At 33.8% G+C, this 15,754-nt stretch overlaps 1 protein-coding gene across 2 annotated transcripts in view; it reads right to left on the reverse strand.

The window, feature by feature from the left end:
- CNTN5 (contactin 5) overlaps nucleotides 1–15,754 on the reverse strand; it is a 1,332,234-nt gene that overhangs the window by 329,119 nt on the left and 987,361 nt on the right. For both annotated transcript variants that reach the window (XM_066253673.1, XM_066253671.1), the window contains one exon: nucleotides 3,883–4,064. In XM_066253673.1, the coding sequence (XP_066109770.1) occupies nucleotides 3,883–4,064 (182 nt within the window). The remainder of the gene's footprint in view (nucleotides 1–3,882; nucleotides 4,065–15,754) is intronic.

The raw sequence follows: 15,754 nt of genomic DNA on the forward strand, positions 1-15,754 counted from the left end.
GCTGGTTATTATTAATGAGACTGAGTAAGAAGCACCTTAACCTTTCCAGGCATTAGTTTCCCTATCTGTCAAGTGAGAATACTAGTTTCTAAGGGTTATTTGGGTTAATATCATATAAGTACCTAGTAGAACGGTAGTGTCTAAAATATAAGCTCTGTGCAACTATTTGTTCCCTTCATTAGTGCTTATTTTTATTTACCAATTCAATATTATTTCCATTTTAACAACTAGTACATTATCCTGTAATAGGCTTCAGGGAGACTCCATCAATTCTGCGTTCCCAAAATACAAACCTATGAATACATTTGAGGCCAAGTAATTCAGAGACAGTTGATTCATAAAATGCATTATTCAGGCAGTTTCAAATAAGGTCTAATAAACTAAGTATCCATTAGAGGTTCAAAAATTTTAGACTGGATGATAGCTATGAAAGCCAATACCAATCTTTTAAAATCAGTAAACAAAAATAAACTGCCATTACGTATTCAACTACATATTTGTAGTTTATAGGTCTGTGAATCTCCTGTCATCTACCAAAATGGAAACTTTTACGCCCACCCACCATGGATTAAGACTTAAGTTTCACATATTTTACTTTAATTACTTTCATTAGCTCTTGAATCCCCTGTCTCTTATTATTATTTACAATGTGCCTTGGAGAATGATGTGCATATCTAAGCATTGATCTTTACAATAAGCATAGATTTATAATAAAAATTAAACATTGTGTGCTGAGTATATGCTTAGTGCTGGAAAATAGAAATAATAACAAAACAAAAAAATAGTCCTTGTCTTGAAAAAGCTTACAAATAATCAAATTGCAGACAAAGACTTATTTTTTTTCTTGTTTTATTATTCCTCCTTTCCTTCTTTCCTGTCTTTTTCTCCTTTCCCCTTTTGTTTTTTTTTCCATTATTTATTTTTTCATTATTATTGAGAACTTTATGAAGCAAGATTCAACTTACATTAGAAATAAGTATTTAAAAATTTGTGTAACTATTAAAACAAGGGTTTTTTAGTAATCATCAGAAACTAGAGGGGAAAAAAGAAATTATTTTACCTATAATACTATTACAAACAAAAGGCTTATTCAATAGAATAAGTATATTGTTTATTTTAAGGTTTAAATTATTACCACAATTTTGTTTTAAATTTGGATAGTTTATTTTTTTTCTTGTAAGATTTAAAAATTTATTTTAAATTTATTTAGGTTAGATTAGACATGTAAATTGACCTTAATTTTTATTTATTTAACTGCTATAAACCTCTTATGTTATTTGTTGTATGTTTATAATACAGGTAATGAGTTATAAATAAGAATATGTGTGGCCTAAACTTATGCTTACTACTTATATTAGCAGTCATTTTTAATGATTTGACCAAAAAAAAAAATGAGGCTAGAAAGGTTGCCTTAGAATCTTGGTTCATCCTTTGATTCTAACAACTGACTATGCAAATCACTCCCATAACTGCCCTTTCAGAAAGAAAGAGAAAGAAAACAGGAAAGACTGTGTTTTCAGAACTCTGTGACTATTAACTATTTAGATAGGATGTGTCAGACTCTACTTCTTCCAACATATAAAGCTCAGGTTACAGAGCTTGCAATGGAAGTGCATTCTGAGAGATTATAAATACAAAGCATGGATACAGGAGAACCTTTATGTCATGCTATCTATATCAACTGCCAGTCAGGTGGAAATGTTAAACAATAACTCTTCTACACTTTACAGAGTCTAAAGGTGAGGAGAAAAAGCTCTCATGTCAAACACAACAGTTTAAAAGTACAGAAGTTGGTGAACATGTAATAAGAACAGTGAAATAGGTAACTGTCTATAAATATCTCAATGCAGTAGACATCAGGAGCAGGACGGGAAACCACCCTAAACACAGGCTAAGGTGAAAATCCATATCTTCTAAGATACCATTCCAAAGTGTCAGAAATATATGTCAAAGCAGCTAACTAGTCCAGTTTCTTTTTCTAGTCAACAATCTTAATTATTTCCTATTCAGTGATGTGTGCTTTGGGCAGGTTTGTCTGTACCCAACTGGCCTCCGGTGTACATCTAACTGCGTATGTCAAGGAGAGCCCAAAGTTGTTTCTTAGTAACATAGCCTCTCACCAAAAGGTACACTATTAATACTGATAAAGCAATTTTTATCACTCTTTCTTGCAATATTTGCTACTGCCTATAAATCAAGTAGCTGGGGTGGAGAGGGGACAAGTAGAGTAGTGCCCTTCGGGAGCTATGGTCCCAAACTATAAATCCAATTCTTATTAAGGTGTGGACCATTCTTCAAAATATGGATTTGGGACTTTTCCCAAATAGCTTTAAGTGTGACAGACACTTATTGCTTTTTTGTTTGTATATGGTTTTGAGTAGTAAAATACTGGCCCAACACTTGTCTTTAGGTATCAAATTTTTATATTGATATATAAAGATTTCACCCAGATGTAATATCTATGGCCTAAAAATAACCAAACCAGTGCTAGGGCTTCAGTCTCCCAAACTTCTAAATCACTTCATCTATCTATCTTTCTTCCAGGATGTTTTCCTCATGCTTAGCCTTTAAGGTACAAATCCTCTGGAAGCCTTCCCTAAATCATCCCCATAGTATGCAGTAGATTGTGCTTCCCTAACCCTTTGCACAGGCCTTTCTTGCAGCAGAGAGATAGCACAAGCCTTTCTTTCTGCTCCGATGTGGGTTTGTTTTACATCTAATGCAATGGACCATGACTTTCTTCAAAGCGCTGTTGCTAGCATACAGAGCAATCATAGGCATGCAATAAACACTAATTAAATCAGTGATTAAATCGAATAAAATGTACATAGTCAACTTGATTGGAGTACTGAATTCCTAAAGGTGTTGGTAGAGATAAAGAAAAACAGATTGAATTCATATATTAATATTTCAAAATACTCTTTAAGAGTCCCTGGAAAGAACATTAAGCTTTTTAGGACAACTGATCTTGAGAGACAGTGACAGTCATAGTCCTTGGCAGATTCAGCAGAATATGCACTTTAGATGATTTTATATTGGAAGCATCTGCATTTACTACATCAGTGTTCTGGATTCTTGTTTTTCTCTCTTTTTTTAGTGTCCTCACTTGGGACATAAGAATAATCTCACTTACCCATTATAAATATAATGAATATTAGAAAAGCGAATATGAAAAATAGATGCAATTTATGATCTTTAGACATAAAGAGGAGATGGTGGATATTTTAAAAGAAAGTTTTCTCAATTCTAACACACAACCTGGTTGGCTATGGGGCGTTTTGGACAATATAAACACATGCAGGCTGTAACGGCTATTTATTATACAGATGTGTCAATTGGCGCCAGAGGTCAGCAAAGTTATTTTGTAAGGGACCAGATAGCAAATATTTTAGGCTTTGAGTTTTCTGGTCTCTGTCCCAATTCCTAATTGTCATATTTGTGCAAAAATTGACATAGATAATGTGTAAACAAATGGATGTGGCTGTGTTCCAATAAAATTTTATGTATAACAAAAAAAGAGCAGGATTTGGTTTTTGGACAATAGATTATAAGTCCTGATTCAGGCTAAGGGCAAGAATTAGTTAATAAAGATTCTTAACTTATCTAGAGGTTGGCTTTGAAGCCAGGAAAATATCTCAATTTTATATGTATCAACTCTATATGCTGTACAAAAAACCTGAAAATTCCCTATTCATTTTTAATTTAAAGCATTTCTCTGTGTAGGGTGATATTATGTGATGCTTTAGCATACCAAAAAAGTATTGTTATAAATTATCACTCGATTTTCATGTGCCTAAAAAAAACAATATTTAGTTCAAAGTAATTTGCATTTTCAGATTGACTCTTGAGACTAGAGCATCATTATTAGCTGAGAACACTTACTGTATATTTGTAATTGTCCACGAAAGGAATTTTTTCCGCGTGAGTTTTCGGCTCTGCACTCATATATGCCTGCGTCATCCAGCTGCACGTTGGGTATTTCCAGCACCGCCTGAGATTTCCGCAGACGTGCCTTACTAGGAATATAACCATTAACCTTCATCCATGTGATTGTTGGAACTGGGCTACAGTGGGGTGCAAAAATATCGTTAATACACTTTCCACTATTAGGAACATAGATTCTTTTATCTGGTAATTTAAGCACTTAATAGGCTGAGTGCAATAAAGTGTAATCACAATTAAGGACTGTGTGCTGGTTGATATACTTCACTTTCCATGAGGATTGTCTGATAAGTAAGTAGTTCGATTACAAGGAAGATAGTTTCCTTTTATATTTCAGGAAAGCAGTTCAGAAACAATATTTTATACATGTTAATACATTATACTTTATTTTCAAATACTTTGTGAAATTGTTTAAATGTGTAAAAATAATTTGTGAAATTACAAAGTAATAAATACTTATCACAAAGAATTGAACAAAAGCCATGAACTAAGATCCCTTTTGGCCCCCACCCTAGCAAATACCTTCTTTCTGCAACAAAATATGCAGTTTGCGAGTAATCTCTCAGCTTGTCTCTATGATGCATATAAATACATATGAGTTATTTATGTTTTGTTATAACTCATATACTAGATATTAATTATTATTAGTAAGAGATCAAAGTCAAGATCAAGTCATGACTTATTCTGGTTAATAGCAGCATATTATTCCATTTATTAGATATATTAGAATTTAATCAACCATTCCTTATAATTTAACATTCAGCATAGTCCCATTTTTTTTTTGCCACTAAGAAACAATATTATTACAAACAACACTGTACATATATCATGTAATGTTGCTTTTATTTTCTCCAGCAGACAGTCGCAAAAGTGGAATTGATGGATCAAAGGGCATGTACATTTTTCATTTTAATAAGAACAGCCAGATTGTTTTTCAATAATATAGTGGCAGTTTCCACACCTATCAGTAATATATGGGACTGTTTCCCCGTATATTTGCCACCATTTGATGTGGTTAATCAGTCTAATTTTTGTCAGTATTGAAAGGTAAAAGTGGCATTTGGTACTTTAATATTTCTCTGAACTCTAAGAAGGTTGAACATCTTTTCATAATTTATTAGCTATTTGCATCTGCTTTTCTGAAATGTTTGCTTGTGTTACTTTTCTAGATTTTCTTTCATTTTTCTCTTTGCCTGTTTGCCTTGTTTAAATTAATGTTGTAGAGTACTTTATGTAGGAAGAACCATTAAGACTTTGTTTCTAAGAAATATTCTGTGGTACACTTTAAGAAACAGTTTTGGGAGAAACAAACATATCTATAGTTTTCTTCACAAATTCTGAATTTTTGTTTGTTTATAAAATCATCTGTAAGCCCAAGTTTATGTTCATATTTACTGCAGGATTCCTAGCAATATTTAAAAATTATTTTTAAACAGTTGGAGCTTTAATCCATCTGGACTATATTTATGTTTTTGGTATGAGATAAGGAATGCAACTAGTTTTTTCAGCATTGTTAATTCCCCACAATATTTGGAATGCAGTTTTGGTCATACTGTGTACTGGGTTCCCACATATTTGAATCTCTTTGAGACCTCTCTATTCTGTTCTGCTGATTTATTTATAACTATCTATATTTAATGCACTTTTGGTCTAGACCTACTCTACTGTTTCAGTTTTATTTTTCACTACTTCCCTCTATATTTCCTGACCCAGAAAGACATCTCTGTGTGTTTCCAATCATATCTGTTAAAATCCTACTAATCCTTTGAGACCCGTCCTAAATGTCTCCTCTTCAGCAGTCTTTCCTTATTTGTGCAGTCTGCTGGGATGTTACTTTTTCCTTTAAGTAACAAAGTGCTTTGTGTATACTACTCACATCTTTTGTAACATTCTACCATAGATTATAATTACTAAGGATAGGCTATTTTACCACTAATTTTCCTTATAGAAACAATCACAATGTTCACTATTATAAACAATGCTGTGATCAAGACCACGTGCATTTTCTAACAGCTTTCTAACTTATTTCTTAGAAATAAATCATAGAAGTAAAATTGTTGGATTATGGTTGACACTTTCTGCTTGTTTGTTTTGGAACATATATACAATATTCAGGAAGTTTGAATCTTCCTTTTTGGAATAACCTTTAAGTTGCCATGGTATATAATTTTTGAATATATATGAGAAATGATTAATGATTATTTTAATTTAGAATTTTTGCATCAGTATTCAAAGCTGAGATTGTAGTTTATTAGTTTTGTTGGTATGTGTGTACTTGTTGAGTTAGTGGTTAGTTTGGTTACAAGCTAACTGACAAGGTATGTATCACAGTAATGGATGATAGCTTGACAAACATGCTAGATTGATTCCATCTCTTATTTTGATAACTTACATTGTAGAGTAATTATGTTCTTTATAATACTGATAAGACTGTCACAAAAAAATCACTTATGTCTGCTACCATAACTAAAGTTACTTTGTAGATTGTTTTCAATTTCTTCTATGTTTTCTTTAATTGTGCTTTGTTCAAATATCTGCTGCATCAACTTTGGCAATTCATATTTCCCTAGAAAGTTAAATATTTCATCCATAATTTCTGTTTTAGCTGTGTTATATAAATAGTAATTGTTCCAAGTTATATAAATAGTAATGATTTAAATCAATATTTTTTATTTATTTATTTATTTTAGCATTGCATTTTGCTTAGGAGCATGGGCCTTGAGAAATACAATTTTACGTTCAAATACAATTTTGACACAAAGATGCTATGTGACTTTAAGAAAGCTATCTAAATTCCATAAATTTTGTTTAATAGACATATGTATTTGTTCCTTCAAAATGCAAATATCTTGATGGCAGTGTCATCATTTCTCTTGTTCAGCAGCATGTCAACAATGTCTCATAAAGCAGTAGTCCCCAACCTTTTTTGGGCCACGGACCGGTTTAATGCAGAAAATATTTTCACAGACCGGCCTTTAGGGTGGGACAGATAAATGTATCATGTGACCGAGACAGGTGTCAAGAGTGAGCCTTAGACGAATGTAACAGAGGGAATCTGGTCATTTTTTAAAAATAAAACATCGTTCAGACTTAAATATAAATAAAACGGAAATAATGTAATTTATTCTTTCTCTGTGGACTGGTACCAAATGGCCCACAGACCGGTACTAGTCGGTGGCCTGGGGGTTGGGGACCACTGTCATAAAGTGCTAGGTATATAGTTAGTACTTAATAAATGTTTATGAAATAAATGAATGAATGATATATTTAATATTGTTTTAAAGATTAAGTAACTTTTTTAAATGACTTCACAAAATACATGGTGAATAGTGACTATTCAATAAATGTTAGCCATAATGATATTTAAATGATTAGCTTTATCAGAATTTTTTTTAAGAGAAAGAGAGAGAGACAGGAAAGAAGAGAGATGAGAAGCATCAACTCATTGTTGTGTCACTTTAGCTGCTCATTGAGAACTTTTCAAATGTCCCTTGATGGGATGGTGTCTCAAGCCAAGCCAGTGAGCCTTTCTTTGCTCAAGTCAGCGACCATGGGGTCATATCTATGATCCCATGCTCAAGCCTGCAACCCAGCACTCAAGCTGGCAAGCTTACTCTCATGCTGGTGACCTCAGGGTTTCAAACCTGGGACCTCAGTATTAGCTTGACGCTCTATCCACTGCATCAGCACAGGTCAGGCAGAGATTTGTCCTTTTGTTGTCTTCAAGTAAGCATTCTGAGTATTATTTTTTATTTTAATTAACTAGTCTGTTTATTTACTCATCTTTCTTGATTGGCACATTTATATCATACTCTAGCTTATTGAGTTTAATGATCAGTATAATATTTATACTAAAAATTATTTATAATATTTATCATAAATAATAAAAGCATATATTACTCTCTTCCTTTACTATCAGATGAAGCTATATGCCAGATATTTTGATATGTAGAAATAGTGACTTGTATAGTTTCTCATATATGGAACTTTTTGAATCAATCTTTATAACTAAATGAATCAGGTTTTGTGAAAGTTACATACCACTGGGAAAAAAGAGAGGTTTATTTTACTTGTTAAAAGTTGAAAAACTAACTTACAGAAAATTTTTGTTAATATGTCATTCAAATACTATTTTACTACTTTTTATAATTTTAAAGCAATTTAACCTATTTTTTGGTGACAGAGATAGAGAGAGAAAGAGAGAGGGACATATAGGGACAGACAGACAGGAAGGGAGAGAGATAAGAAAGATCAATTCTTCATTGTGGCATCTGAGTTGTTTGTTGACTGCTTTCTCATATGTGCCTTGACCGAGGGTGGGGGGCTATAGCAGAGCGAATGACCCCTTGCTCAAGCCAGTGACCTTGGGCTCAAGCTGTTGAGCCTGCATTCAAGCCTGATGAGCCCATGCTCAAGCTAGTCACCTCGGGGCTTTGAACCTGGGTCCTGTGCATCCCAGTCTGACACACTATCCACAGTGCTACTACCTGGTCAGGTAGCAGTTTGGCTTTGGTCAAATCAAATCTCCTATGGAATATTTTGTACATTAAATAAAAGGATATAAATAATCACCAACAGTTAAAAGCAAAGCTACTCTGCTTGAAGTAAGAATGAGGGTCCTAGAGTTTACCTACTTATCCTCTACTTCACAGAGCATAGTGGAAAATTACTGGTTTATATCCTTTTTAATTTTTTTCCAAGTTGATCTTTTTGATTGAAAGAGGTGTGTTAAATTTTTCATTATTATGATTACCACTAGTATTGTCTTGCATTTTGCATTATTTTGCATTTTGATTAATTTTATCTCAGCAAAAAATTTTTCATAAAAGTTAATACATATTAAGATCTTTAATTTTATCAAAATAACATGATCATCTAATTTTGTGATATTTTACTTTAAATGATCTTTAACCATTTTTATCATACCAGTTTTTCCTCTTTTTTAATTTTGATTTAATTTTTATCTATTTCCCTTAAATAGTAAATAGATGTAACTTTTGATTCAATCTGAAAAAAAATTTTCTTTTAATGGTAGAATGAGTTTTTAATTTTGTCCTAATTGACAATAATTATTCTTTTTTATTTAATTGATTGATATTTTTTGTGTGTATGACAGAGAGAGAGAGAGAGAGAGAGAGAGAGAGAGAAGAACAGATAGGGACAGACAGATAGGAAGGGAGAGAAATGAGCATCAGTTCTTCGTTGCAGCACCTTAGTTGCTCATTGATTGCTTTCTCATATGTGCCTTGACTGGGAGTTGGGGGCGGGTTATAGCAGACCAAGTGACTCCTTGCTCAAGCCAGTGACCTTGGGCTCAAGCTAGCAACCTTGGGCTTCAAGCCAGTGACCTTTGGGCTCAAGACAGTGACCATGGGCTCATGTCTATGATCCCATGCTCAAGCCAGTGATCCTGTGCTTAAGCTGGTGAGCTGGTGCTCAAGCCAGATGAGCCCATGCTCAAGCTGGCGAGCTCAGGATTTCGAACCTGGGTCCTCTGTGCCCTAGTCTGACACTCTATCTACTGTGCCATTGCCTGGCAAGGCTGATTTATTACATTTTAAAGATAGAGGAAAGGTGAGAGAGAATCAGAGAAAAACAAAGAGAGAGAAAGAAAGAAACATTGATTTGTTGTTCTACTTATTTGTGTTTTCATTTGTTGATTCTTATATGTGCGCTGACCAGAAATCCATCCCACAACCTTGGCATATGGGGACTACACTCTAACCAACTGAGCTCTCCAGCCAGAGCTGATAATAATTATTTTTATTTGGCCATTTTGGAATTATAAAATTCAGAAACAATTATAATTTTATATTAAATGTTAGTATCAATAAACTTTAGAATAAAAAGATCATGGATTTAAAATTGACTAAAGAAGTTATGAGTATAAAAGTGTTTAGATTAAAAATTAAAACAGAGCCCTGGCCAGATAGCTCAGTTGGTTAGAGCATCATCCTGAAGTGTAGAGGTTGCTGCTTTGATCTCTGGTCAGGGCTCATACAAGAACAAGTTGATGTTCTTCTCTCCCTCTCTCTCCTTTTCTAAAATCAATAAAATACATTTTAAAAGAAATTAAAAATTAAAATAGAAATTTACAATTAAAAGTATAAAAGTGTAAATATAGAACTTAATGGATGAGTTAAACATCAAATTAGACATTTTTGAATAAAATGTTTCTTAGAAGCAATAGATACATTTCTTTATTCAGAACAAGGCACCATCCAGACAGAAAAAGAAAGAGAAAAGATGAGAGAAAAAATATGAGAGACTGAGACTAGAGAAAGGAGACTACTTAGTATCTAGTATCTAGTGACATAAAAATTTCCTGGAATAATAAAAACACTGAATCCTTAAATACAAGCAATACAATGCAGATGGTCTCTGTCTTACCATGGTTATATTTAAAATAAAATGATTTTTTCTACTTCACAATGCTGCAAAAGCAACACACATTTAGTAGAAAAACATACTTCAAATTTTGAATTTTGACCTCTTCCCAGGATGGCCATACATAGGACAATTCTCTCTCATGATGCTGGGCAGGAGCAGTGAGCTGCACCTCTCAGTGAAGCACAAGGTCATGAGGGCAACAGTGGCTACTCTCCTGTATACTACGTTGCCAGCACTTTTTGGGTATTGTGTTCTGAGCACATTTCAGTAAACCAAGATAAGGTATGATGTTTGGTATATTAGTTGTATTAAATATCATTATTTTCAATTTACAATGGATTATTGGGAGCATCTGTATATATTAAGAATGACTAAGGCCACAGTACATGAATGACATGTATGAATAACCAGAGAAAGAGGCAGATCATCTATAAAAGTACAATGATTTGAATGTTCACTGACTTCCCAACAGCAACCTTAAAAGCATAAGAAGATATTGGAATAGTTTTATCCAATGTGCTTAGAAGAAGAAAAAAAGAAAACTTACAAAACTAGAATTTTGTATATAATAAATTATCTTTTAGAAGTGAAAAGGAAATAAAGATTTTACCAGATCTATAAAACCTGAACAAGTTTATCACCAGCAGACTATCACTGAAGGATACACACACACACACACACACACACACACACACACACATTTCAGGAGAAAAGAAAAATGACTCCAGAAAGAAAGGTTAAGATGCAAAAAAAAAAAAAGGTAATTTAAAAAACTATACAAATAATACTAACACAACAGAGTGGACATATTTAAAGGGAAAGAACTAAAAGACCAATCAAGAAAAGCATGTAATTAAATAAAAGGAGTGAGTAGAGTTAACATGTCCTAAAGTTCTTTTATTTTAAGAAGGATGTTTAAGATATGGTAAACTTCAGAATTAAAAAAATGCATGGGAAAATCAATAGGGTAACTATTAAAAGAATGGATAAAGAGTATAGCTGTCCAAACAAATAAAAAGTATAGCAAAGACCGGAGGCTAAGCTCTTTCCAAAATTTATTTCTTTTTTATCCTGGGTACACATTTGCTCTTTTTATATTCAAATAAGCATGACCATGATGTTGATTTCTGGTTGTGCTACATAGTGAAATCGACCCAGAAAATCTGTGACTCCTCCACTCTATCTTTCCCTGTTGGCCAGATTGAAATCAATGCCCAGGACAGCTTTGATAGTCAGCGGTTGAAGATAGCAGAGACTAGGTCAATGAATGACATTTTTATGAACAATGACAATAAATTACACTTTGTGGATACTGCGTGAATGATATGTAAGTATCTGGCTAAGATCTTAACATTTGAAGTTTTATTTGTTATACTTGTTAGCATGATTTTACTAACATAGAAATTGAAATATAGAAGTGGATAGCTGCTATATAAAGACATTAAATATTTGAGATGTTTGGGATGACAAGGGTGAGGTTCTGATACTGTAAACTGAGGAGATGGGGATTTTGGTATACAGTGGCAAAATATTTGGTAAAACTTTCATCTTTGATAACTTGGAAAAGTAATCCAAATTCTGACAGAGCCTAATGAAGGACTTAAAGAATAGAGTTAAGTGTGGATGTTAGAGAATAATAGAAGTTAATTGTCAGTCGCTTCAACACCAAAGTATTAGAAAAAATAAGTGAGCTCAGAAAAATGCTGATTGGATTGTAAGGAGAACTAATGAGAATCAAAGACTGCAAAATGTGGGACCATGGTTGGTAGAGCAGATTAATTGCAAAAATGGCCTCAGTTCCCCATCTCTATCTATAGACACGTCCTTCGCTATGTAATTTTGTAGGGTATTATCATTAGAAGATGGTCTTTTGACCAATACTTCAAATATAGGTTACCTTATGACTTGCTTTGGTCATGAAAATGTAGCTTTAAAAGGATTTGTATACTTCTGCCTTTTCTTGGACCCTTGCCTTTAAACTTGAAACCTAGAAAAAGTTTAAGTTAGCCTGCTAGAGAATGGAAGATCACATGGAGCAGAACCATATTAGTTAGGCTGAGGACATATCATACCAACCAGTCTCCAGTGGACCCCACAGCTGACATATTTATGTACAAGTTTGGCTGAGATCAGCTTAATCTCAGCCAAATCAACAGAATCACACAACCAATTAGTCTCATGATAAATAATAAATGATTATTGATTTAAAATGCTAAGTTTTGGGTTGGTTTGTTATACAGAATTATTGTGGCAATATATATCCTATACAGTTGGAAAATCTAACTTTTTCTAGTTCCTAGATGGAAAGAAATAAAAATGAAAGGACATAGAGTAACAGAGGCCCAGTAAGTATTAATCCCATGGCTAAACTAAGGGTTTTGGTCTTTCTAACCAATCCTCATGATTTCAAGGTAGCTGCCATTACATTGATAAAAAGAGACATAGGGACTTAACAGTTATTTCTAAGTATAGTTTTGAATAAAGTTATTAGTAAAAGAAATTGAGTGGAAGCAAACAAATCAGAAGCCAATCAGATTTTGTGATGACTTACACTGTCAAAGAAACCAAGAATCTGAATTTCAGAGAACAAAACTCTTAGTATTTGCATATTAAAACATTGTAGGTTTAGATATGTATACCAACACAAGTTTGAGCTACAGAATCTGTACAGCCCCAGAGGAAGAAATGCTTCTTAATACACATTTCAGAAGTGGCGGGGGGGGGGATAAAACAAAAAGAAAAAAAGTCAGAGGGTGGAGCCAAGACACCCTGGAGGACAAACAGAGCAATTTCTTCCAAAGAGTGACATTAGTGTCTAGTCAAGAACTTCTTCATCCTCCCCTAACACACAAGGGGTGAGGGTTTTACAATGAATGCTTATGTAGGAGATTTACATATTTGTGTTGCATGTGTGAATAGTTTGGGTCTCTCTTTATTTTTGGAATGGAATTTTTTGTAGGTAATTAATTCCTGTTCCATCTTTGTGTAAGGCCATATAATAACTGTTAAGTTGTTATTTTTTTAATTAAGTGAGGGCAAGGGAGGCAGACAGACAGATCTTTGCATGCCTCCCAACTAGGATATACTGGGCATACCCCCTATGGGGGGATACTCTGACCATCTGGGGGTTGCTCTGTTGCTCAGCAACTGAGCTATTTTTATCACTTAAGGTAGAGACCACAGAGCCATCCTCAGCATCCAGGGCCAACTAGCTTGAGCCAATCCAGCCATGGCTGTAGGAGGAGGGAGACAGAGAGAAAAGGGAAGAGCATGGATGGGTGGAGAAGCAGACGGTAACTTTTCCTGTGTGCCCTGACTGGGAATTGAACATTGAACCCAGGACATCCACAGTACAGGTGACACTCTACCACTGAGCCAACCAGCCAGGGCCAATTTTTGTTGTTTTCAAATGACTTTCCTGAAATCAAAGATGATTCATTCATTTTTTTTGGAGGGGAGGGGTATACAAGTGGATCTTTTAAAAATATCTGTGATTATAATCATTTTTTAATTTGCTTAATATTATTTGAGGCCAATTTCTTTTTAGTAATAACTTGGAAGTGAGATTGTTGCTTAAAAATAGGACTGATTTTTAACTACACTGAAAGGATGAGTAGAAGCATCAGCTGTGGCAGTAAGACAGAGCAGAGGTAAATTTTTTCTTATTTTTTATCTGTTCAAATTATATCTGCACAGCTACACATTAGATTTTCACATAGAATAAGCAATGCAATTTAGAGAAGATAAAGAAGTGTTTTCTTCTCTATAATGTTATAATGAGAATGGTACTATTCATTCAGCTCAAAACTATCTCTGTTAGAGACAGTAAAAGGCTATACAAAGCCACACTGCAATTCTGACACAAGTTTTTTGTTATGCACTGTTGAAGTGTCAGGATGAAAAGTGCCTGAAAGTATAGTTCTAGAAAGTAAGAAAAGTGTTGAATGAACTTTGGCTATATGTTGAAGTCATTAAAGGTATTTTTTAAAGACCATTTCTATACACATAATAAGGTAATGTGTAGAATCTGTCAAGGCAGAAAGAATACTTAGCTGTAAAGATTTAATGATTTCAAAGACAAGTACTCCCAAACTGCAAATTGCTATTCATACACAAATTGTAGGTCTGTCTAATGGAGCTTCCTATTTTCCTTGCAGAAGTCACAAGTGAGATATGAATTTTACATCTGATGTGAAAACATATACAGTTATGGCTCCTTTGTGACTTTCCCAAAAGAGAAAAAAGTATTGCATATGTTTGACAAAAACTGAAAAAAACTATGTTTTATAACTTTTCTGTAAGAAAGCACATAAAAATCCACCATAAAAAAAACTATTGAGACAAAGGTATTTTTTTCTTTTATGATCTTGTTCTTCAAAATAAATAAATAAATAAATAAACAAACAAAATAAATAAATACAAAACTCAACCACGAATGTGGATTATCACTTCTAACTATATAATATACAAAATTTTGAAGACAAAAGTTTTATATATAAAAGTTTGAAACTTTCAGTGGCCATGAGCATAAGCCTGGACCTTTCCTGAGAGGGGCTTACCCTAGAGCAGGGGTCAGGAACCTATGCCTCGCGAGCAAGATGTGGCTCTTCTGATGGCTGCATCTGGCTCGCAGACAAATCTTTAATAAAAAAAATAACGTTAAATATATAAAACATTCTCATGTATTACAATCCATTCATTTTCTACCACTCATGCTCATGGTTGCGGGTGGCTGGAGCCAATCACAGCTGTCCTCTAGGACAACACCAAATTTTTATTGGATAATGCATAACATATACGGGTTGCTTTGTGGCTCTCACGGAATTACAGTTTAAAATATGTGGCGTTCATGGCTCTCTCAGCCAAAGAGGTTCCCGACCCTTGCAAGAGATCTGTGTTTCAGCCACCAAAAGATTGGTCTAATTGGCAGTTAGAAAAAAATGAACTGTATCAACTTAAGTATAAGTTTTACATCTCTCTGCTTTCTGATTCTTAAGCAATGTAATAACTCATAAGCTTCCCATGGTATTATTTTACCTAAGGACCTAAGAGTCACAATTCAGAATGTGTCTCTCCATCACTTTTAATTATCTTAGGGAAGAATCAAATTTAGGTAAAAAGTCTTGGTAGTTTCTGTGTCATTTTGGCCTGGTATGGTGTTTATGCTTTTGCCATTGTTTTATAAAATATACTAATTTTCTCTACATTTAGAAAAAAGCAATTTAACAGTAAAAGTAGTCAATTTTGAGGTCAACCTATGTTCCAAATAGAGGCCATTGGAGGCCTTCCTTTTCCACATGTAGTTCTTTCTGTACAGGTCCTCATGATGTTCCAACTCTGAGGAAACCCCTGAATCCAGCCAAGCAAGGAGAGCTTAGAGGAATCATCTATCAACCTATCATTGCCAAGTTACAAGTCTAGG

Source organism: Saccopteryx bilineata, chromosome 1 (assembly GCF_036850765.1).
Source record: "Saccopteryx bilineata isolate mSacBil1 chromosome 1, mSacBil1_pri_phased_curated, whole genome shotgun sequence".
In the NCBI taxonomy this organism is placed as follows: domain Eukaryota; kingdom Metazoa; phylum Chordata; class Mammalia; order Chiroptera; family Emballonuridae; genus Saccopteryx; species Saccopteryx bilineata.